The following is a 26,481-nucleotide window of genomic DNA, read 5'->3' as shown; positions in this document are numbered from 1 at the left end:
ATATAAGAAAGAAATAAATGAAGTCAAAGCTTTGTTGCCACAGACAATTTCATAGCATATACAAAGATATTTTGAAAGGAATATGTTCTTTTCTATAGCATTCTGTATAATACTAAGAGAACTTTATATGACTTTTTGTTACTCAGAATTCTGTAATTCTTCTGAACAAGTGTCCAGAAATCAACATAGCATCAAGTTAAAAGTAGGCTTTAAAGATTAGTTTCAAGTGAGTCATTTTCCCTCCATATGAAAAAAACTCTCTCACTGGTATTCAGTAAAAGCCTGACCATAAATAAAAATTGACCTCCATGCAATGGCCTTGGGAAACTATATGTAAGCACATTTTCGGTATTTTATAGTAGTTAATAAATTATTAAGAAAATATTATAATCTGTTCTACCAGGAACATAGTAGATTTGGGAAATCACGGGTGACTGGAAACAATTGTTAGTACAAAATCAAAGGAATAAAAATGGACTCCATAGTGAGCTTCATAAATGGAAACATGGAAGAAGTCCAGAGGAGTCTAGAGGGGATCGGGCTGAAGAGGCCAGATGCAAGACCTGGCCCTGAGGGCAGGAGGGTGAATGAGAGGAGGGAAATGTCTGGATCAACAGGAGTGTCCTTGGGAAGGAACCACCTTGCCAAGGCCTCCAGGGTAAAACCACTGTCACCGCCCAGCCGAGGCTCCTCCACTGTGGACAAGGCGACACATTTTCTATTCCCAAACAACTCCTCAGCCCCGGGAGTTTGCCGACACCCAGTCAGCTTGTGGGAGCCTGAATATGTTCTCCGCCCACTTCTGATTCATAACACGTGTGCGTGTGTGTGTGTGTGTGTGTGTGTGTGTGTGTGTGTGCTGTTAATTACTGTTAATTGCCAAACTTTAATTGCCCTGGATTATCAAGAATTACCTCTATTTACAACAGCAAATATATAACACGTTAAAAATATCTTTTTAACATGACTGAAGCAGAACTTTGTACATTTAAAGGACTAGCCTCCTCCATCTCTAACTGATGACGTCACACACCGTAAAATTTAACGGTTTGAAAATGTCTTAAATTCAAATATTAACAAAGCGAACTTAATGCTGTGGAAAAACAGGCAACAAAAACGGACATGAAGAGAAAAATGACAAAGGTAAAGACAAAGTACTCTAAGATATGTGAAGATAACTTCATCCGAAATGAGAGATATACATTTAATTTGTGTCTCCCCAGCCAGATCAGCTGAAACCCTAACCTTTAATAACAAACACAGTGTTGTCTAAGGCTATGGGGAAATAGTCACTCTCGCATTGTGTAGTAGAATTTTAAACTGATAACATCACTACAGAGGCAGATTGGCAATATTTGTAAGAAATAACAAATTCAGCCCTGGCCGGTTTTGCTCAGTAGTTAGCGCGCAGGCCTGTGGACCAGTGAGTCACGGGTTAGATTCTAGTCAAGGGCACGTATCTCAGTTGTGGTTCATCACTAGCCCTGGTCGGGTCATGGGGAGCCAACCAGTTGATGTGTCCCTCTCATGTTGATGTTTCTTTCTCTTTCTTCACCCTCCCACTCTATCTAGCAATAAATGGAAAAATATCCTCAGGTGAGGATTAAAAAAAACAAAAACAAAAAAAACAAATTCATGTATCTTTCGACCCATTAACATCACTTCTAGAAATGTGTCTTACAAATGTTATGTATGTAAATTTACATACAGTCATGTTTAAACATTGTAGTACTGTTTGTGTTAGCAAAATTTTGAAATGATTGAAATGCCTGAAAATAGGTGATTTATAAAACAGAATACCATGCAACTGTATCCACTCTTAAGTTTTGATACAGAAAGACTTCCAAGATATATTATGTGAAGAAAAGCAAAATAAAGAACAGGGTTGCCCTGGCCAGCTTGGCTCCGTGGTTAGAGTGTCAGTCTGCGGACCAGAGTGATCTGGGTTTGGTTCCCACTAAGGGCACGTACCTCAGTTGCAGTTTGTCCCTGGCCCTGATTGGAGTCGTGTGGGTGGCAGCCACTCAATGTGTCCCTTTCATGTCGATGTTTCTCTCTCTCTTCCTTCCTCTCTCCCTCCCACTCTATCTGAAAGACGAAAGCAAAAATGTCCTCAGGTGAGGATTAAAAAAAAAGAACAGGGTTTATATTATGATCCTTTTCGTGGGGAAAAAAAGGCATTAAAGACCTACATGTTTATTTACTGTATATGCTTTAGAAAATCTGAAAGAGTACCCAAGAAACTAGACAGAATTAAGCCATTGAAGGCCAAGGAATGAGAACTAGACAGGAAAAGGGAGTCCAGATGTTAGGGAGTATATCATTATAAACCTTTATATTCTTTCTGCTTTTAAGCCTAAAATGTATTTTCTTTAAAGAAAAAAATAAACAGGTCCAAGTATGTAAGTTTGAAAACCCTTACCTCTAAAATTGCTTTACAGCAATGAAACGAGGGATACAAAAATCTGATTTGTGCTTTTTTTTATAGCATTACATTAATTTTTAATATTCCTCTAATACTCAGGTATATTGCCTAATATAGTGGATGTAAATATATATTGAATTGTTCATCAAAATGAATTACAACCTGTTTTCTCAATCCTAATTTTAATTTAAAAATACTTTTATTTTATTGTTAAAATTTGATGCCTAGCTTTCTTCCATTTAATCCTCCAAGTCTCTACCTTCACGATGTACCTTGCTTTGCTACTACCAGTCTCCTCACCTGTTTATGAAAAAACAATAGTGCCCTGGCCAGTTGGCTCAGTTAGTTGGAACGTCATCCCCATACACCAGAAGGTTTCGAGTTTGATACCTTGATACCGGTCCAGGCACAGTCAGGGAGGGGGCATACAGGAGGCAACTGATTGATGTTTCTCTCTCACATTTCTCTCTCACTCAAATCAGAACAACTTATCCTTGGATGAAAATTTAAAAAATTAGTTTTTAAACCTTCTTTCAACTTCTCCCTGTTGCCTTTATGTACTTCAAAGCTAATTGGTATTTATAAAATAAATCTGGTCATACAATTGCTTTTAAAGTCTTCGCAGGCCCTCCGATTGCATTTAGAATAACAAGTCATAGTTTACAAGACTCTAAAGGAACGCTGAATGAATGGCACATTGTGGTCCCAATTCAGAGTACCCCTGGTATGCAGGTTCAGTTCAGGAAGCTATTCACAAAGGACTTGCTCCTTTGGCCTTCAGTGAAATAGAATATAGTCATAATAAACAATTAGGTAGTAGCAATATACCTGACTTTTCAGTAATAGCATTTTATATTCTATGATTTTCGGTTCAAAATTTAAACACATGTACATAAATACATACAGCACATGGATAGATAATGATTCTGTTTGACCTTGACGCAGGGTGACCTCATGTTCACAGAGTAGTTCAGAGACCTATAAGCCAGAATATCATGTATAATACTGACTGATACTAATATATATATATATATATATATATATATATATATATATATATATCAGAAATGGGCAGTCTTAAAATTTTGACACTATTTTGTTTTCCTTGGCAGAGGAAATAACGGCTGTTTAATCTCTGGACTGTTCATATGTCCATTTCAACTCTTCTTGCTTCTGTTGGAAGTAGTTTATTATGAAAACTTGAAGCACCACAGTGACAATGCCCATTGTAGACCTTTGATTTGTAAGAAAGATAGAGTCTAAAAGTTCAGAGATTCATGAAAGGCTAGCCACAGCTCATTGCTGGAAAGACCAATTATCAAACCTTTGAACTATCCTCTGTTTACACATAAAACATTTAATTGCTTATTTCTTTACCACTCTGTTTCAACATTATTATAAGCCATTAGTGATCATTGATCAGATCTGTCAAAATCATTTAAGCATGTTCCAAGAAATCTTTTGAACTGTCAAGAAATTGAAGAAAATTTCTAATGGTTATCTATATTTCATTGTTATTAACAATGCTTACTATGTGTGCAATTCAATATTTTCTTGTTGATTTAACTTTAAGAGATGCATTGGATAAAATAATTTATTCAAAAATAATGAAAAGTTTAAGGCCCCGGGTCTTAGGAAGTCCCTACTTCCCAGGTGACAAAGGAAGAAGGAAACACTCCCGCCCTTGGCAATCTATTTTTGTTTAAGAACTGAAAAATGTGCACTCCCTCTACTTCATTTACACATGGAGGTGTGGAATTTAAATATGTTTTGACAAAGTGAAGAGAACAGTCTCCATAATATATTGCTGTCAATGAGTTTTTAAAACTATTTCCCTTCCAGGTTAAGAAGAAAGACCATGAGAGGAAATGACTAAATCCTCTGTATATCTTCATTGACAGCTGATAATTAGTATGCAGCTTAGCAATAATAATTAGTTCCTTCTTGAGAAAATTTCCGGATGAACTCCGAGTTGATGTATCTCAGTTTCGTCTTGTTTCTTTGTCCACTCCCTCCTCCAAGTAATTCATGTTATTTTTAGAGGAGGAAGAGCTCAAGATGAGCTTTCTCCTTTTAACCAAGTCAGCACTGTCCATTATTTGCACTGTATTTTCTGGAGATTACCTGAGATTAGAGTTTCTTTTGTCCCCCACTTCCTGTATGTTTTCTGATTCTTTTATGTAGGCAGCTTGAAGCAGTGCAAAGAGATAGAGTTAGCCATTGCTTGGTAAATATGCCAACTCCATGGACTATAATTTGGAACTATGATCACTAATAATATTACTTAAAATTCTGGCTCTAAAACTAAAAGGAGGAAAAAAATGAGGAGGAAAGTCTTCTACTTGAGTTTCATTTGGCTTTCGTATACACCAAAAAAATCCCCTATATTTTGAACTCCTATGGCAAATTAAATAAAAACATTTAAATTTTCTCAAAAGTAAGATGTATGAAAATGTCATGAATTGGTAAATTAAAGCAACATGATTTTGTTTTCAATAAAGTAATACATGTTCACTGGAAAAAAATTGATAATATTTTTACATCTGTTTTTTGTATATTTAATGAAGTGAATTCCTTTTATGTAAATTAGATCTTATCTGTCTTCTATTGTGACATCTCTTTACAGTACAGAGGTGACTTTTTTATTCTTTATAATTTGTTTTCCAACATTTTGAAACAGTAATAATTTGTTTCTGAATCTACGCTGTCAATAAGAACTTTTAAAGTTTTCCTAATAATTAAACTTTGCTTTTAAACTTTGGAATTACTTGATTTATTAAACTTTCCTCTTTATGCAATTACGGAGGCTGAGAAGTCCCACAGTTTTTTGTCTGCAAGGCAGAGAGCCAGGAAAGTTGGTGTTGTAGTTCACTCTGAGTCCACAGGTCTAAGAACCAGGGCAGTTGATGATGTACATCTCAGTCTGAAGGCAGGATAAGATTGATGAAAACACTTCCTAACCCTGGCCTATTTGGCTCAGTGGACCAGAAGGTTGTGGATTCCATTCCCAGTCAAGGGCACATACCTGGGTGGCAGATTGAATCCTATGGTTGTCAACCAATCAATGTCTCTCTCTCTTCCTCTCCCTCTTTCTTTCCCTCTCTGTCCCTCCTTCCACTCTATCTAAAAATCAATGGAAAAATATCCTTGGGTGAGGATTAATCAAAACAAAACAAACAATTCCTAGAATGATTCTTTTTTTTTTTTTTTTTTCTATCCTCACCAGAGGACATCTTTCCATTTTTTGTTTAGATAGAGTGGGAGGGAGAGAGAAAGGGGGAAACATCGATGTGAAAGGGACATATTGAGTGGTCGTCACCCACACGACCCAACCAGGGCCAGGGACAAACTGCAACCGAGGTACATACCCTTAGCAGGAACCGAACCCGGGTCTCTCTGGACCGCAGGCCAATGCTCTAACTGCTGAGCCAAACCAGCCAGGGCCCTGGAATAATTCTTAAAGACTGATGTTCCAATTTACTCAGGCAGAAAAAAGGAGTGAATTATTCCTTCCTCCACCTTTTGTTCTACTCGGACTCTCAACACATTGGATGATGCCCACCCACATCGAGGAGGGCAATCTGCTTTAGTCAGTCCACCAATTCAAATGCTAACATCTCATCCTGAAACACTCTCATGGACACAACCAGAAATAATGTTTAGCCTAATATCTGGGCAACCTTGATCTAGGCAAGTTGACACATATAATTAACTATCACACCAGGCAATGCTCCTAAGCAACTGATATAGTTTTCCTTTTCTTTTTCATTCTTTATTGATTTTCGAGAAAAAGGAAGGGAGAGAGAGAGAGAGAATGTGACTGGCTACCTCCTGCGTGCCCCCTGGGGATCGGGCCCACAACCTGGACATGTGCCCTGACCAGAAATCAAACCGGTGACCTCTTAGAGCATGGGTCGAGGCTCAACCAGTGAGCTACAATGGCCAGGCAATATAGTTTTTCTCTTATAATGACTTTTACTTTGAAGTTTGGAAACATGGGGTCACTTTCGGTATTTACTTTAATAGTGTATAGGATATTAGAGAATGGCTTTCAGTAAGTAAAATGTATTTCAGTCTTCTTATTTTCTTTGTTTTTTGTCCCCCTCATCTTCACAACTCTAGCAATATGTTTGTTTGTTTGTTCAATTGAATATATTTGTATAAGTCATTATAGATCCTTCTAAGGAACAGGTAAATAATGAAATAAATAAAAGTAGAAAATTGGAATTAATGTTGAAGTATAAATATGTACAACTTTTTAAAAAAATTTCTTTTACAGAATGCTTCTGTGTTCATTATTCCAGATATATATCTAAAGCACACATATTTACCCATAATAGATACTTTTAACCTTCCCAGACTTAAAACCAAGGATGTTGGAGAATCATAGAGAGTTAGGAAGAAATCTTTGGGTCTTAGAGAAAATTAAGGATCACAATCAGGATTTACACTTGTGGAAATTAACAAGAAAATATAAGCCATTGCAATGAAATGCTTAGTTGGTACTTGATTCTGAAATAAGGTATCTACTGACAACCCTGAATTTCGTAGAATTAGTCATTGACACTGTTCTGTTGTATGGTGATGGTCATAGTTGAGAGTTGCAGAAGCATTCAGTGTACTGCTCTCATATTATGAAAATGTTTAAACAAAACTACGGTCTATTTGTTGGGTCTTATAAGATTAAAAATGACTTTAAGCATTATTCTAAGATGTGTTTTCATAAGTAAAATGAAATTTCTTGACTTACTGCCTAAGGCATGGACATGATATTCAATTTTATGTATCTAAACATATCTTCTTGCCAGCGATTTCATCTGAGGCAATAGGAATAAACCAAAATAAATAAGCTCTAAAATTTCTTATAACTTAAAAAAGTGTTCTCTGACTCTAAATAATTTAAATATAGAAAAAATTATAAATGAATATTTTAATTACTTCCATTTAAGCAAGCTTAAATATGGAAAATGTGATATTTAGACTTGTTCACTGACTACTCCCTTCGTTTGTTAAGCTTCTAAAAACAGGCTCAACACTGCACTTTGTAAGACTGTAAAACATCTGTGTTGGGTTTATCTTTTACAATTTTTTATCACCTCTCATTTCAGAAATGCAATTTAGTCAAAGAATTAAGAATTTTGAATGTGGAAGGTTGATTAACATGTGAGGAAACCAATCTAAAAAGGTTAAGTGGTTATTCAAGATTCCTCAGGTAATTAATGGCAGAGTCAAGACAAGAACAGGCCTCACCAGATTCTCTGTCTGTAGGACTGTCTGTTATGAGACACACATTTGTTGTACTTTAATTCTCATGGGGATTGTGTGTGTGTGTGTGTGTGTGTGTATGTGTTAATATGAGTGATTTTTTTTTTCATTGTAATAGTGTATATCTGTAAAATAGTCATTTAATCTCTAGGCACATGAGTTTCTCCAAGGGTAAAATAAAAGACAATGGATTTAAACTGTTACACTGTAGTTGTTTATTCTTGTGGGAAAAAAAGTGATAAATGTAAAGACTAAGAAATGAACACTTAAAAATTTGCATTGGTTGAATGCAAACTTAGCTTTTTTTTTTTTTTTTTTCTTTTGCAGAATCTAAACTAGGTCTCCATAGGAACATGAGTGCATCTTTGTGATCTCATAGGACAGACTTGGCCATAGATATGGGAATATAGGTCATACTAAAAGTTGATATAACAAAATTAGATTGATGAGTCAGTAATTAATAATAATGAGTCTCCATTATTATTGACAAAGAAATTGAAACTACCACTTTTAGATTATAAGAATTATAGTAGGTATAACAGAAATTGGCAAGTCATAAAAACAAGTAGAGGTTGATCTGTCTCTCTCTCCTTGTGTATACAGAGGTAATGAGGTCCTAATGACCTCACTGGGAATGAAGCAAGGTAATTCTGAGATGGAATTCATCCATGGGGTGCCTCCTTTACTGCTTGGATTTACCCTCATGTCAATTCATACCTTTTAATATGGGCATGGCCTATTCCACTGTAGCAACATTTTATGGTAGAATCCTCATATTTGATTCCTTTCCAGATGTTCTGTATTTTCCCGCAAACTTACTTCCTAAGCTCTGCACTTTAGTATGTTTGGTAACTCTAGAGTTTTGAAAGCTGTTAATACTAGATAATGTGTAACTATTCTTTGATTAGTTGCATCCTTGAAGATAATGATTTTACTGTGCATAAAACTTGGGGAATTTTAACAAGCTATTGAAATAACGGGGAAACCTTTTTTTGGGAGAAAAGAATCCACTTAGCAATCATATTGTAAAACCATAAGTGGGTATATATATAAAGACAAGGTGTAATGACAGTGAATAGCTTTGATCTATTTTTGTTATGGGATTGGATCCCTAAAATATACATGTCCTGCTATTTGTGAATACCTAGTAAGAAAGGAAAAAAGTATAATTCTACATCGACAAATTTGCCTTTCAGAATTCAAAAACACACAACTTTCTCAAATTTCTATTTTATTTCTCCCCAAATAAAGCACCTGATTATTCTTTCCATCTCTTTCTCAAAACTTATTCTCAGTTTCTTTATTAGATAGTCAAATGACTCAGTATCACAAATTTTACCTTTATAAGGGATAATTTGATTTTATCAACATTGCTTATTTGAAACTAAAGATTAAAAGTTAACCCTACTCCACAAAATTTAGGACATCCACATAGTAGATATATAGACAATGAATAAATTATCTATACAGAAGAGAAGATACTTCATTTCTCTTTTCTCAGAAATAGACAGTATAAGATTGGGCTGAAGGCTGTAGATTTGTCATATTTCATATTGTTTTCTGGGTGAAATATTCTGGTCACCAATATTCCACATTCTCTATCAGATGCATTAGGCATTGACCTTTGGAAAATGAAATTGTCTTCTAACTTGTCATATGTCCCAAGAGCCCTCTTCAGAAATTCTCTAGCATGCAAGTTCAAGTAGTATTGTAGGCAAGATTCTTTTGAATTATAAGAATTATAATTCCCCCAAGAGGAATTTCTGAGACTCGTATGGGAGAATGAGTGATTTTTATTTGCATAGAATTAAATCACTGAGTTTCCAAGATTCCATTTTTCTCAGCCTCCCTAAGGAAGAAGTCCCATTTTGCTGTTAGTGGGCTCAAATCAGAGCCAGTGCCCAGAGCTTCTGTTCCATGTCGGAGCAGTCCAATCCATCATCAGGCTAGCTTAGTTTGTGTTCCCAGTTGCAATCCATCAGTCCATTGCATGTGGGTGAATGCAAGGAAGCAGGACCAAGTAAGCTTCCTGAACCAAGAACACCAAGAGAATGAGCTTCTTTGTTTAGGGGATTCTGTATTCCCAATATTTTGTGGGCTTGCAGTGGCCCCACACTTCTGGCCAATGATCTCTGTTCCCAAGTTGGACTGACAGGCACCTTCCCTAATCACCTCAACTTTACTGCGCATACGTGTATCTCTCCTCTATTGGATCCATTCCCCTAGTGATCTGTGGGGAAATGAGCCAGTGGTTTCCTGGGGAGTGTGAAATTGCAGCTTCCTAGTGAAGCTGCCCAAATGGCCATGCTAATAATGTCTGGCCTCCCTTTTGCTCCTTTTCTATTATTAATAACTAGCTAATTACAATAGTGTTAGTATTGGGGATGCTATTTTCTCATCATCAAAGGCTCTCATATGTCATTTACCAATTATAAGTGCTGAACTGCACCACACAATTAAATACCTTAACAAACAAACAAATAAATGTACACACATAATATGTTTGCCAGATTCTGACTTTCTAAAACTAAATATATATAGGTTAAAATAAATACTTTTTAATTTCTGATGTAGAAATGAATGTATAAACATTAGCCAAAATACAGTGGTAAAAAGTAGATCACTTTTATTAGTCATCCCCACTGTACTAAATGCTACCATGGGTTACCTCATTGTATTAACAAAGCTGATAGTTTTCAGACTTGAACAATTTTATTTTGGACATGATTTTCAAAACCAGTTTCAAGTGGAAACACTCTTTCTGAGTTGGTGTTCATATGGAATTAAATAGAAATATTTATTGTATGTTTGGGATTTTTATTGCACATAGAGAAGTAAATATAAAAGTCATAAAATTCTTTTCCACTCAGCACTTTACTTTAAAGATTGTGAAGAATAATTCTTCCTGTATTTAAAATCATAGGATATATACCTTAAGATGAGTTGAAGTTTTTAGATTCATAAACTTATAAAATATCTTAATTTATGCACATTAAAATTTATTCCCAGTTACACTCTATTTTTTACATAATGCACACATAATTTAAATTTTTTTTCCAGTTTTGACACATAATATTACATGTTAAAAGTATACCACATATTGATTTGATATATGTAGATGTTATGAAATGACTGCCATAGGAAGTTTAGTTAGCATCCATCACCTCACATAGTTAGAATTTTTTTCTTCTGATAACTTTGGAGATCCTTTTTCTTAGCAACTTTCAAATATAGCAATACAGTATTGTTAATGCACTGTGTATTTTTAATCTTTTTGAGTAATACATTTTAAAGGCTTTATATTTCTGATAAAATGAATGTTAACTACACAGCTCTAATGGGTATAAATATTGAGTCATGACATAAGTATTATAAAGTATTTGTGTTTTCTCTTGTGTTCAGCATTTCATTCATTTCCTTTTGCATTTCAGAACTCTTGGAATTAAACAGAACAGCAATCTTTCATAGCCCTTTTGGGTTTCTTGATCTCCATACAATGCTGCTAGATGAATATCAAGAGAGACTTTTCGTGGGAGGCAAAGATCTTGTGTATTCCCTCAGCTTGGAACAAATCAACAATGGCTATAGAGAGGTATGGAAATACCAAACTGTATTTCAGGAGGGACAGAAAAGGGGTGAGGGAGATATTTTGTTGTTTGGGTGTTATTTGGATTATTTTTTTCATTACCCGAGTGATATTTCTTTTGAAAAAATAATGTGGTCATTAAAATGAAATCATCTTGAAAAGAGTTTATAAATCGAGAATGTATAACATGGATCTCTGTATTCCCAGAAGACTTCAGATTGGTGCATTTGACATTCATCTTGCATGATGTCCCTTGTCACCACAGTCATTGTCCTGAGACTTGGGTTTGGAACGTGCTGATTTACCAGCAGTCCCTGTAGGCTCTATTGCTCCCCCATTCCCAGCATGAAGAAATATGGGTATGTGAGCTCCATATAACTAACTCAGCAATCCAGGTGGATGTTCCTTAAACCAGGTGTATTTAAGTATAACATTAAAATAGGCAAGAGCCCAACCGTTTTTAGAAAAGATTAGCTATGATAAGAAAAATAGTCCTTATAGTCTATGCTTATGCAGAGCTAAATTGGGCTAAGTATTTTTCAGGCCCATATCAACCTTACATTAAATATGTAGAAATATTTAGACCATAGTATTTTTTGGCATACATGTATATATTACACGATACATTTTCTTTAGAACTTACTTACTATTTTTATGTTTATTAAAATTATTGATGTCCATATGTTAAAGTCATTTTTTAGAAATTTATAATGAAAAGCATTCCTCTGTCCCCTCCAGTCCCAAATCCCCAGAGGAAATCACTTAAAATGCTTTTGTTTTTTTCTGGTACTTACCCCCGTATTTCTAAAGGGAATTTTTGTACTGCGCTTTTATGGTATCATTGATTTTAGACACTATCTGTTGGCTTTCTGTCAGGAAGATGAGTTTTCTTTTCTTGTAGTGCCTCTAGCCAGGCGCTACCACTGTCCCGGAGCACTGAACCACCCCCGCCATCCGCCCCTCATCTCGGCACAGCTCTACCACAATAGTTAGTTAACAATTATTTTCATTGTTATAATTAGAAAAATCGGTCACGCTTGCTTTTTTCCTTTTTTAAAAAATTTGTTCTCATTTTTCTTAAGATAAAATATTATCCTATTTTTTATTTCCTTAGATTTTCATATGACTTTCACTAATTTTTTTAAATGATGAAAAAGTAAGACTTTAAGCAACACGTACAAAACCATTCAGTAAAATACATATATGGATAACCAAAAAAAATGAATGGAAAACTTTACAGGTGATTTTTGCTACTGTCTGAATTTCTGAATTTTCTTAGTTTTTATCATGAGTTTTTTTTACCAAACTCTCTACCAGAGTTTTTATACTCCTCTCAATATAGTAAAACACATTAGTTTCCATAAGTTCCAAATTTTTGGTTTTTAAATTAGAGATATTCTCCCTTTTCTTTTTTCAACCTGAAGTTTAATTCCGCCATCATCCTTGAGCATCCCTTCTGTCTCCAGCTTGTATAGAACCCATGTCTTCTATTTTGGGGTTCATTCTGACATTTTACTAAAACACACCTTCTACTAGCTTCTTGAAGAAGGATTCAAAGTAAATTTTTGAATTTTGTGTGTTTGAAAATAATATTATTCAAGTTTCACATGTGATTGATAGATGTATATACAATTCAAGAATTAAAATAATTTTCTTCAGACTTTTGAGACAATTGCTTCATTACATTTAAATTTTCAGTACAGCAACTAAGAAGTCTAATTTCAAATTTTGTGAACCTGTTTCCTGCCATCTTGTTTCTCCAGTGCTGACCTCATGAGCCTCTGTCTTTGAAATTCTTTTCAAATTTCTCTTATATTTGATCTTTTTTCATCCACTGTGCTGGGATGAAAGGTGAGTGACCCTTTGATGGGGAGGTCCTCGTGGCCTTCAAATTTGGAAAGCATTCATTATTTCTTTGATATTTTTTTCTTATTTTCATTTTCTTCTTGACTTTCTAGGACTCCTGTAAGTATGGATAATTTTTTTTCATTTTTAAAAATTAATAATATCTTGTTCATTTAATATTATTTTATATTAGTTTTAGGTTTATAGCATACTCAGATTTTTTTCTCAGTTGTCTGGCCTTACTATTTAAACATACTTTGAATCACTTCTTCTGATTTCACCCTTACCCACCTCTCTTTCTAGTCTCAGAGGGACCCTAGATTTCCAATGTCTGAGAATTTTTGAAGTTTCTTTCGCGAATAAGCTTGCTTATTGGCTCCTTTCACTTTCCAGGTATTTAGATTTTAGCTTTTCTAGTGTCAGAACCAGTAAATACTTGTTCATATATTGTAGAATTACCAAAATGTTGCTGACATTTCTTTGGCAGTTCTACTTAGGTTCTATTTATCCTTTTTGAATTATGTCTTTTTACTTTTGTTTTAGTAATTGCAGGGTGGAGTGGAAGCACATATTGTGTTTCTCTCTCACTCTCCTTTTTTTCTATCATCTTTAATTTTATTTTTTCTGTAGTTCACAAAAGAGATTGACCTCTCTCTTTCTCTCTACACACAACACACACACACACACACACACACACACACACGTCCTCACCTAATATCTTCAGTTGGTTCTTGAAACTGTAGAGAAAAGACATATAATAAAACCAGTTTTGCTACAGGCTGATTGTTGGAGAAAAATTAAGTTTCTACGGCATCTCATTAATGTTATAATGACATGGTATCATTTGAGGACTTGCTGTGTGTGTGTGCGTGCGTGTGTGTGTGTGAACTGTGTCCCCTTCAAATTTCTTTTTTTTTTTTTTTATCCTCACCTGAGGACATTTGTCCATCTTTTGTTCAGATAGAGCGGGAGGGAGAGAGAGGAAGAGAGAGAGAGAGAGAAACATCGACATGAAGGGACACATCAAGTGGCTGCCACCCGCACAACCAACCAGGGCCAGGGACAAACTGCAACCGAAGTACGTGCCCTTAGCGGGAACCGAACCCGGGTCTCTCTGTACCGCAGGCCGACGCTCTAACCACTGAGCCAAACCGGCCAGGGCCCCCCTCAAATTTCTATGTTTAAATTTTAACTTCCCAGTATCTCAGAATATGACTGTATTTGGAGGTAGGAACTTTAAACATATGATTAAGTTCAAATGAGTGGGTTAGTGTGGACCCTAATCCAATCATAGTGGTGTCCTTATAAAAAGGGAATTTTGGCACACAAAAAGACAGCAGGGACATGCATCCACAGAAATACCATTTGAGGACACAGAAGGCAGCATTTACAACTTAAGGAGAGAGGCCTCAGAACAAACCAGTCCTGCTGACACCTTGATCTTGGGCTTCCAGCCTTCAGAACACAATAACTGCATATTAAGCCACTCTGTCTGTGATATTTTGTTATGACATCTGTGGCAAACTAATTCAGTGCCCATGTTAAAATTATGAGTGTGTGAATATTGAAAGATCCTTCAAAGCATCTGACACCCAGAAGATTAAGAATCTGCATTAAGGGCATTGTTCTTAAATAGTTTTCCTTGGATCAGAATCATGTACCTCTCATCGAGTGGGTCCTTGGAATCCACATGTGTAACAAGCTTTCAAGATGACTGTATGTACACAAATGCTCTTAACAATTTTGCTTTTAATATTTTTGTTCTGGCTCAATGTTTGTAATTTAACTTATTTAAACATCGGTTGCCTCCTGCACACCCCCTGCTAGGGATTGAGCCCACAACCCAGGCATGTGCCCAGACCAGGAATTGAACCCAGACCTCTTAGTCCATAGGACGTTGCTCAATCCACTGAGCCACACTGGCTGGGCCTGGGCTGTTTTTTCCATTGTGGAATGAAAACCAAGAGATAGCAGCTTTCCACTTTAATGTGATCCCCCGGTAGAGTGGAGGAAATTGAACCTCCTACTTATTCTCCTTTATTGTTTTGGCCTAATTGTACCTTTAGGCCTTTAATGCTGGAAACACTGGCTTTTATGGAGGAAATGACCTGTGAAAACTATAGAAGGGTAAGAGACCTAAAGAGTGATGAGAGTTTATGAACTGCATCTTGGGGAGCTAAATAAAATAGTGTGCAGCCATTGAAGCTTCAGGGTGCCATCCAGCAAGGATGTAGCCACACAAATTATTAAATCAAGTAACATTTTTGTACTTTCACGTAAATCCTCATTTTGTGAGGCCTGAAGTGTGTATGATTTTGTGGACTTCTTTAGGAAATATGATTAATTCAAACTTATAAATTTCAAATTGCTAAGGCCCCTGCCAGAGCCACAAAAAAGTAGATGCCAGTAAAAGGAGCCCTGAGGCTTAAGCTTCAGGACTATAAAATAAACCATAAAGCATTTGTAATGTAATGGAGAAAATATATGTGTCATCTCTTCTGTGCTATACCTTTACCATGGTTTTTCCTTGCTCTTTGTTTTGTTTGCCATGATTTCTTTTATGTGGGTTTTAAAAATTGAGATACAGTTGACACAATTAGCTGTACAGCATAATGATTAGATATTTGTCCATATTGCAGAATGATCACTACCGTAAATGTATATAAAAAGAAATTTAAGTTGGATTTTGAATGATAGTTGGAATTTTCATTCAGGCAGATTGGTAGTGGGAACAGTCTGAGTAAGGGGGAAGAAGGACAGAAATGTTTGAGCAGTCTGAAATAATGACTGATATCCTTGGCTGTAGGAATAGGTGACGTGAGGGCATGTGGGAGGGAACATGGTACCGAGGGAGAGTTAGGGATGGAAATGTGGTACCAAATCCTAAAGAATAGAGACTGCTGTGCTGTTGAAACTAACCTTCTAGGAAACGCAGGGGCCAGCGGGAGATTCTGAATATGTGCATAACATAATGAGAACTGTAGTTCAGTGTGACTGTTTTAGCGGCCACATATTGGATAAGTGGAAGGAGGAGGAGAACATGAAGCCAAGTAGCAGTTAGATTGTAAAGCCAGGTCCATCTCTCTCAGCAGCTTATGCTCTTTCCACTGTCACATTATTGAGAGCAGGTTGCTGCTTTGGTGTGAACATTGCATCACCCAAATTGGTCTTCCGTTTACCATTCGTTCTGCGTTTGCTTATGAAGTGTTTCATTCCTCTCTGTTCTTATTCACTTTGCATGACTACACTTTACCTTAGTAATGGTTAACAAACTCGTGCCAACAGTTAGATGTTGGGGATAGTGGTGGACAAAATCACTGACTAGTAGGGGAGGAACTGTATGTCCTTTATTTACTATGCAAAGTTTGAGAGCCCAGGACGTTCTAGTAGTCAACCACAGATGAGAGATTCGCTTGTCTGTGTTCTGTCTATGTAGTCCTTTGCAGTCCGTGCACGACTGAAAATTACAAAGACTTCCTAAAAAAAATCAAAATTATTAACTAGATTGATGTATAAAATAGTTTTATTCCATAAAAAAAGCAAAAGTGGATTTTTAAAAATGTAAGCTATATTTTATGGGACTTCATGGAATATTTCATATTTAATAATTAATTTTTAAGCAAACTTTCACCCATACTTTTTCTGTTTCTAAATTTTACCTTTTTTTCCTGTACAATTATTCTCACCACCATTATTTTAAGCTAAAATTATACTACTTAATTTGGATATTTGTAGATATATCGCTGTTAAACACTTGTTTTTAAAAATATCTATGCTTTTTTATTTATTCAACTTGATTGTATTAAAGGTGAAAAAAATTACCATATTTTAGAATTTAATTTTTTATTGAGTGGAGAAAGGCATTAAACTATAATTTGTATATAAATGGCAGATGGTAATTCACATTAATGATAGCAATTTAGCAAATTTTATCCATTAAAAAGGGCATGCATTGGGCCAATAATATTTGTGTAGTTATAATATTATTCTAATTCAAATGCTTTGGAGTGTAAATATTTCAAATACAAATTGAGTCTATAGTCCAAAAATTATAATTCTGTCATATAAATTACTTGAATAATGACAGTCATTATAATTAAGTATAAAAGCATAAACACTAAGAAGGATAATATATGTCAGGTTAAAAACTACCATGTATAAACCATTACGATTCTTAATGTGTTATATTTCAAATATATTCTTTTGATTTTAATGGTATTTATAGGACATAATTAATATATACATTGATGGACACTGGTACTGTACATATATATATATGTAACATATAAAAAGAAAAGCTAAAACCTAAGCAAATATTTTTGATTGGAATAATAGAATTAGGAGGAGAATATTAGGTTAAATTATAATAGTGTCTCAGTCAAATATATTCCATGAAAAGAGATTTATAGTAACCAAATACTACTATTTTTTAGATAGAAAAGGAAATCATCTTTCTTTAGCAATGAAATTATTTCCTTTTTGTTCATTTGTTCTTCCTGTACTAAATTATGCATGTGAAAACTACTTGTTACAATAAATTGTTAAATCGTTAATCCTGGTATAATTACGAGACTCAATAGGGAGTCCAGAAAAGATTACTTTGTAATTTAATTTTTACTTTATTTTATTTTTCTCCTGTGAGATATGCAAGAATAGTAAATGCCCTCTTCCTGTGCATTGAAACAATTAAATTATATTGTAGAAGTATTGTGATGAAATGATGTGTATTTAACCTTTTGCTTTTTATACCTTTTTTGGTGTAGAGAATTTGGAAATATCATTACATCCTGTTGTTTAATTGCCTTTAAAAATGTCTTGTGCAGAACAAATAGATTAATTTTATGGATTGTGTTGATGTTAAACTCTGGAGCAGAACCAAAAGACATCCTGATTACCAAAACAAATGAAGAAAATTATTTTATTTACTATCTTTCATTACTAACATTTGTGCATGATGGCTTAAAATAACTTTCCACTTATAATGAGGTCTTTCATTGTCATTGTTTCTCACCTGAGTGAATATTTGAATGCAATCCAGAGCCTATTAGATTTTGCTTTAAAATAATCAAACTAATACAACAACAACAAAAATACAACTTGAGTAAATGTATAATTACGTCGTTCCTTTGGAGAGTTCCAATGTGTTAAGCTTTACAGTGATGAGTGTTCATAACATAATCTTCTACTTCTCCAGCTTTCATCTACCCAAACTTAATCTAGTTAATATCCTTTTCTCTGCCTTCAGAAATCTCACCAGTTTTTCAAAGCATAGATTATTGCTAAAGTCCTATAGATTTCCTTCCTAGTTAAACTGAAAATTAAGTTTCTAATTTATTTAACACCGATTACAGTATTTTCATGTCAGTGAATCTTATTTCTCAAATGTTACTGTAATCTCCTTTAGTGAATTGACTTTTCAAAGAATGTGATAAAGGGATGTTGATAAATACAAGTTAATAAATAGACACTGAATGATCAATGACTGAATTGAAGGCATTGCGCTAGGTAGGCATTGGTAGGAATACAGAAGTAAGTTACTGCCTTGTCTTCTGTAACTTATAGTCTAATAAGAGAGCTAAACGTAAGTACACAAATCACTGTAGCCCTAGGTAAAGAAACTAAGAAAAACAATACAGAGAATCAAAGGAGGGAGACGTACTACCTATGAAAACATTATCAGGAAAGGTTTTGTTGTGAAACACTTTGTACAATGTGCCGGAAATAATGATTTTTGTCATTCCTAGTCCATTTGTCATTACTAGGTTTGCTGCTAGAAACAACACATTCTGACAATCCTACAAAAGCCATTTATTTCTTCACCATCATGATACATCTCATCTTTCTTTTCTGTCAAGAACAAAATGTCTGAGATTTTATCTCTCTTTCAAGATAAGTTAGCCTGTCATAATTTCACAGGTGCTGGCAGAAGACATGAGATTCCTGGGTCAGAGACAAAGGACTTGATTACTCACAGCACAGCACTCAGCATGAGCCTTTTATTTCTTCTTCAAGTCCCACGGGCATGTGGCATGGCAGCCTGGGTAGATGCTGCACATACAGTGAATAGGTGTTACACCTAATTAACCAACCTCAAGCTTAGAGACTCCCAATCTTACAAGGGGACTGCTAGGAAACCTGTTCAACTTTTGCCCAGAGGGAGGCATTATCTTTATTATCCTGGTGAGGAAACAACTCTTCCATTTGCCCTGGAAGGAGAATCTATATTTATCTTCCAACACCTTTTGAAAAGATAGTGTGGAACAAAAGCTGTCAGTAGGTGTGCAGAAATGCTGTAAAGAATTGTCTTCACACAGTGTTTAACTAGTTCTAGACATAATCATTATGAAGCAGTGATTTGGGAGAATACGGGGTTACATGTTAAGGTTTTATTATTGGCCTGGAAATTATTTCATCATTGATAACCTGAACTTAGTATATCTTTCCAAAGAATTGGTTAAGCTATCTAATACATTGAAATTTTGGAAATACAGTTTAAACATTATTTTTTTAGTGATGAAAAATGAGTAAGAAGGAATGCTAATATGCTAAGAAGAAAGAGCCCTACATTTCAGAAGTTAAGCATGTTAAGAATATAAAGCATTATTCTGAATTACAAATGAGGTGTTCTCTAATTTATTTATAGCACTAAATGAATTAGTCATGAAAATTCTTACAATGATAGATGATCCTAAAATGAATTTGTATTTTCTTTACACACACGTGTTTTTTAGCACATCCTTTTGAATAATTTATTTATCCACAGAAAAATTATAATTCCAAAACCAAACTGAATCTCAAGTTAGAATAGATTTTAAAATTATCTGAGGAAATCTATCCCTTGGTGCAAAATGTTTTTTACAAAATAATGGGTCAGTAAAGTTTGTAAATTCTACAGTTGCACTTTCAGTATTCCTACTCTATAATGGTATTAGTGACTCTCCTCAGGCTGATGCAAGGCTGCACCTGAACCTGCCATTTTTGTATTTATGGAATATTTTGCTTGAATCATCCATGATCAACTGATGGGTTAATTCAATGCGACAATCAAGAACATGTATTCTAGGATTTTGTGCATGGGATTTGGCTCTTTTGTTGATTTTATTTTATATCCCTACTTTTTGTTCTTTGTCTTTTTTCTGTTACAACATAAATATAAAAGCTCATGTGTTTTTATTTAAAAGTATATGCACTGCACTAGGAATGCAAAGGGACACCTGATGCCAAATATCAGTAAGAAATTTGAGAGACCTACTACATCAATAAGGACATAAAAGTAACATTATATGCCCATAATTCAAACCATAAAGTGCTTACTCCTCTGATAACAGATGTAATCATATAATAATTATCATAATAAAATGGTACTATCCAAACTTTTACAAATTCCCAATATTTTTTATGTATCAAGGAATTAATTTCGCTATATAATGTGTGAGGTAAATAACAAGCCTCTTCCACTTCTAGGACGTAAGTGCCTAACCTGATATTTTATGGGGCACAGCTTTTAAAAAAGAAAGTTTAAATTCGATTGTATATGGGATTCAAACATATAAATCAGATTTCAAAAACTAAAATGCCTGCAGGGACCAGTCTGATAAAAGAAAAGTCCAAAGCAAATCCGAGTGTCTGTCCTGTTGAAAGAAGACTTCAGACTTTCAGCTCCAGAGGAATGCTGCCCCACCAGAGCGCAAAAATGATTTTACATTTTTTTAGAGGAAGCAGAAATAGATTTTTATGCAAAAGTTCTTAGTTTTTAATGTTGGGCACTAATTAAAAAATAATTAAGTAGTGTACTCACTAAATTAAAAAAACAACAACAACACCTTCTAGTAGTTTGATAACCATTATGTCCTTCCAGGCTAACAGAGCACAGGATGGGATGGTGGTAGGTGGAGGGAAAGGAAGTATCAGGAGGAGAAAATAGGAATCTTTTGGGACCCAACAAATCACCATAAGAAACGAGTCTGGAGTACTGGCACAGGCCTATCAATAGAGTCCACTGACAGTAAACGTTGGCACTGGGTACTAAGAAGTTGTATGTAGATTCTTCTCAATCTAGGCCCCGATGTCTCTCAAGAATCCTCAGGAGGAAAAGGCTGTTTCTAGAAATAGTATCTTGAGAGGCCCAGGCTACTCTACTGGGAAATTTCTATTCTTCACTAAAATGTTGACTTGACAATGGAAGGTGATTACTTCAAAAAGAAGGGAACCAAACAAATATTGATGTAGCATAGCTCAAGGCATCCATAGGGAAGGAGAGGAAGAAAGAACATTTTAACAGTTCCTTAGACCACTGCATGTGGATCTATTGCCTGCCTTTGGAGACGATGAAGAAAACGATAAGGTATTCTGCTGAGAGCCAGTTTCCATCAAAACAGAATCCATCATCACCTGCCTAGCAGAGCCCATGGAAATGACACATTAGCACTGAGTAGGAGCTCCATGGAACTCAGAGAGAAACATAGAAAGGGGGCTGGTTGAAGTTTTTCAGTATGGTAGGGTAGGGTGATTGATCCATCAGATGCCCCTATTAAACTATTACACTATTAACTATGAGACTTAAGATCATGAGGCACAGGAAACATTTGGGAATTTAGCAGTTGCTACAGTCATTTGATGGGTCACATCTCTCGTTTTCCACCCATAGATAGACCTACTCTACATTGTGCGGTTGGACAGAGAAATATCCAGTTTTGTAAAGAAACTCCCAAATAATACCACCTCTTTGATAAAGTTGTGGTATGTATGAAATTAAATGCTGAATCTAAAGTGCTCAGTACAAAATTTAGAAAGCCGTTAAGGCCAAGTGTCAGTGAAAACTGCTGGCAGATTATAAACGTGTCACCATTCTGGAGAGCAATCTGGCACTACATTCAAACTGAATATACGCTAATGCTAGGACCCAGCGATTCTGCTTCTGGTTATACATACCAATGATATTCTTATCCTCAAAGGGACATGTGCAAAGATGTACCAGTGCTTTACATGGTGAAGATTTGGTAGCCATCTGGGTAGCCATCACCAGATGAAGAGATAAGAAAATGTGTGTGTGGGGGATCTATACCTTGAATATTACAAATAATTAGAAACAACAGACTATATGTATAAATAGAACTATGTATAGTAAGTTTTAGAACTTAGTTTTTAATAAAAAAGATGAGACTTTACATAAATTTTAAAATACCATTTACATAATTTTAAAAATGTACACAAAAAGCAATAATATACATTTTCTAAAAATAGATGAAAACAAAAAATAAACTGCCCAGTAACACTTTATAATAGTTGGAGGGATGCATGTAGAACATGGAGAAGGGATGGGAAGGAAATAAATAAAAAAAGATTCTTTCGAGATCATAATGAGCCATGAATTGAGTAGTCTAATAAACTCAAACCTTTGCACATGAGTTTATCATGTGAAAGAAAGGAAACCAAAGTAAAGGTCTTACCATGTTGTCTGCCACAGTATTATTAATTCTATAGTTTAAACAAAAAGAGGAGCAGAAGCAGCCTGAGAAAATGATAAGAGAAAATTTTTTTCATTAAAAATTACACTTCACAGTCAGAAATTTGTGGCATCAGATAACAAGTATTGAATGATTTCTGCCTGTGACCCCTAAGTGCTAGGTATAATTATAGATAAAAAATAAAAGTTTGATGTAGTCTCTCTCTTCAAGGAAGAGACCAATAAACTTGAAGTACAGGGGAAAATACCTGAAATCCAATAGGAAACTAGCATAAATAACGTTTTTAAAAGTAAAGACCTTTATGAGGTGTATTATTAGGTGATACATTATAAATAAACACTTAAAAAGCCACTGATTCTTTAATCTTTTCATACAGCAAATGTTACTGAGTCCAGCACACACCAAGTTCTGTGCTCAGTGGTAAAAATGCAAAGGGAAGCCATGGAGGTGCCTGACTTAAAGGGACAGACAGGGTCAGGAGACAGACCGGACTGCAGAGGTTATGTAAGGCAGGTTAAGTATAGAGCTGGCTGGTTAAAGTGTGCATGGCGTCGGAAGAGTTGAGACATGAGGTAAACCTTCAAAAAGTTTTTAAAAAGCACAAAAAACTTTAGCATGAATTGAAATCTCAAAGATAAATTAGTGTCTTAATCATGCAAATAATGATGTAAAGAAGATAGTCTTGCTTTATCCTTTCAGAAAATAGAACAAAATGAAAATGTATTGCAGAAAAAAATGAAATGGATTTTCAGTGTGGTTTATTTTTATGTGCAGTTGCATAATAGTACAGTATCTTTTATTTCAGATACACTGGCCCAGTACAGCACTGAAAATAGAAGAATGCATAATGAAAGGAAAAGATGCAGTAAGTATTATTCATTGTAAATTAAATCATCAATTACATCTCTCATTGATCACAAAGTACTGAATCCCTAACTTTTAATTTGCTTTAAAAAGCATATGTAGTTCGGCCGGCGTGGCTCAGTGGTTGAGCGTCGACCCATGCACCAAGAAGTCGCTGGTTTGATTCCTGGTCAGGACACATGCCCAGGTTGTGGGCCCGATCCCCAGTGGGGTGCATGCAGGAAGCAGCCAATCGATGTTCTCTCTCATCAGTGTTTCTATCTCTCTCTCCCTCTCAAATCAATAATGGAAAAAAAATTTTATAAAAGCATATGTGCAATTCACTTCAGGAATATAAGCAAACATATACATTATATATATACATATATATACATATATATATATAATTATTTAAAAACTAATTTCAGTGTAAAGTTAGAACAAAAGGAGATGAAGTGCCATCCAGAACTTGTCTTTTATTTTGTGTTATTATATTTTAGTCAACTCAGATTTATATATTCCTTACACGAATGTTTATTTCTTATGTATTTGGGGGGGGATGATTATAGGTAATTTTTTAATTTGAGGAAAAGCTGAACACACTCTGTGATATTTCATTTCACTTCATTTAAATTAGAAACAGGCAGAAACAAAAAGGAGAAAAAAGAAAAAATTTGAAAGGAAAAGGCAAAAGCAGTCAACATGCCTATGTATTCCAGGGGTTCTTGAAGGGTCTTTCCCACTTCCAGATTCAATGTTCCACTTCTCCATAGCTTCTCCGCAGTGTGTGATGAGAAAGGCTGTCGGCAGCACAGTCCCTGTCAGAGGTGCTAGCACACTAGCACGAGTGAAAAAGGGACCGTCACCTGCTGGCGGCAGCTGGCCGGTGGCACCATGCACATCTTGGGAGACAGGCAAGCACATCTTTATTTGAAAGTTAACATATCCTGTTTTTCAGGAAGAAAGCATAATACCATGTAAAAGACTAACACACTTTATGCCAACTCGGTTCTCTGCAGCAGCTGGGTCACAGCCAAGGAATGAGTCAAGACATTCTTGCTGCCTTGGTCCTCAGCGTGATGCTGACTAATTGCACACACTCTAAGGCTCTGTCAGTCAAAGCCTTATGGAGCCAAAATGTGGTCTAATTGGCTCAGTCAAGATGTGACAGCGTTTCAAGAGATGAAAAGCAGGTGCTTATAGCAATATGAGAATAGAATATTTTCCCTATGCTATTCCAACTATATGGGTCACCCATAGAATAAAATGCTGCATGAGTGGGAAATTGAAGAAATAAATATGTGCCCTGGATAATCAGTTCAGTAGTGCAATAAACTGAATTGTTTATGGTGGGATGGTTCTGCTGGCTTTTTATCTTAACACTGTTATATCAAAGACTTTAAAGTCACAATCTGTCCTTATAAAATATTACATGTACTGATTATTGCATTATTGCATGTATTAATATCAATATTATATTATTAAAAGAGTAGTATTTGTCTCATAATTTGTTTTAAATGACGTAGCAATACCTAATTTGCCAACAAGGTATTTGCTAGAGTTAATTTAGCTCAGTTGGCTTGAAGCAATTTAAAACATTTTTTCATTCAGCATACTGATCATAAAACTTGCCTAGTGATTGATGTGTTAAAATTTTGTTAAGCATGTATTATGTATTAGGTACTGTGTTTGATTTTCTGGGCAATACAGATATGTATCAGATAAAGATTCTTTCCTCAAAAAGCTTACAGTTACAATACCAGGGTAGGCAAACTAGAGTTCATGGACCAAATGTGGCCTGCTTTAATAAAGTGTTATTAGAACACAGGCATTCACACTCATTTGTGTATTGTCTATGGCAGCTTTCATGCTATAGTTGCAGAGGTAAGTAGTTGTAACCAGAATGTAAATAGTAGAGATCAGATTGCTCATCAAAATTAACATGCATACTATATGATCCTTCATAAAAAAGGTTGCTGATCCCTAGACTGTGATCTTAGTGTAATCATTATGAAATGTTATTTTTATTAGCTAGCTTTCTATTTACTTGGAAATTCTCTATGAAAGTGTTTTATGTGAATCTATGCTTAAAGTTATCATTTATTTTCCCAAACATTAAAACTCTGTAATATACTACTAAATTCTGCATATGTTTTCTTATGAGTAAAGAAGCTTTTTCTAATTATTGGTTTTCTGATTTTATGCTGATTCATTATTTATATATCCTCTAAAAAAATTATAGTGTTCGGAATAACTTAATCATTTAGTGGAACACATTGCCATGGAAAACTGTACGCTTGAATACATTTCTGAACAGTGCTTTTTTACAATTTCTCAGTGTGTACTAGAATTCATTAAATGATTCACTCCCATTATTAAAAGTAGTTTCTACATCGCTGCTAACAAAAACGTGCACCATCCCCCAGGTCTCTTCTGCTCTCCTTGTCCTTTGTCATCTGCCCCTTTCACCTCCTTCCGCCAAGGGAGAATTACACCTGACACTCCTGGAGTTAGGAAAAACAAAAACAAAAAGAGCTAAACGTTTTTATTCCACTGACCAATTTCTTTCTTTTTTTTCTTTTTCTCTTTTCTGCTTCAGAGTGAATGTGCAAATTATGTTCGGGTTTTGCATCATTATAATCGGACACACCTCCTGACCTGTGGTACTGGAGCTTTCGACCCAGTCTGCACCTTCATCAGAGTTGGACACCATTTGGGGGTAAAACAATTTAATGCACTGCCATCAGTGAAAATGATGAAAATAACTTTGTTTTCAAAAAAACGTTGTGGGGTTTTCTCAGCGAAAGAGAAAAGCATTTGTAAAATACTGATTCAGTTTGCTTGAGGCAGAGAAATGATCTCTGAGGGCCTTTGCAATCTCTGTCAGCTGTAAAATTCGTGAACCAAGTAATTCTGTATGTATTCATTCACTGAACAACTTCATTTCCTTAATTTATCCACTGAAAAATATTTCTTACTACGAAACTAGGTTCCCTATTGTGTTCTTATATAAATATTATTAGTATATCCACCAAATTGGAATGAATATA

General features: G+C 35.1%; 1 protein-coding gene across 1 annotated transcript in view; it reads left to right on the top strand.

The window, feature by feature from the left end:
• The window catches only part of SEMA3E (semaphorin 3E), a 253,085-nt gene that overhangs the window by 136,404 nt on the left and 90,200 nt on the right, over nucleotides 1-26,481 (top strand). The window contains exons 2-4 of the mRNA XM_036246960.1: nucleotides 11,122-11,282; nucleotides 23,394-23,453; nucleotides 26,031-26,150. Coding sequence (XP_036102853.1) covers nucleotides 11,122-11,282; nucleotides 23,394-23,453; nucleotides 26,031-26,150 — 341 coding nt within the window. The remainder of the gene's footprint in view (nucleotides 1-11,121; nucleotides 11,283-23,393; nucleotides 23,454-26,030; nucleotides 26,151-26,481) is intronic.

The sequence above is a fragment of the Molossus molossus genome, unplaced genomic scaffold (genome assembly GCF_014108415.1).
Source record: "Molossus molossus isolate mMolMol1 unplaced genomic scaffold, mMolMol1.p scaffold_m16_p_7, whole genome shotgun sequence".
Taxonomy (NCBI): Eukaryota; Metazoa; Chordata; class Mammalia; order Chiroptera; family Molossidae; genus Molossus; species Molossus molossus.
The sequence above is the reverse complement of the archived record's forward strand: the minus strand, read 5'-3'. Positions and strand labels throughout refer to the sequence as shown.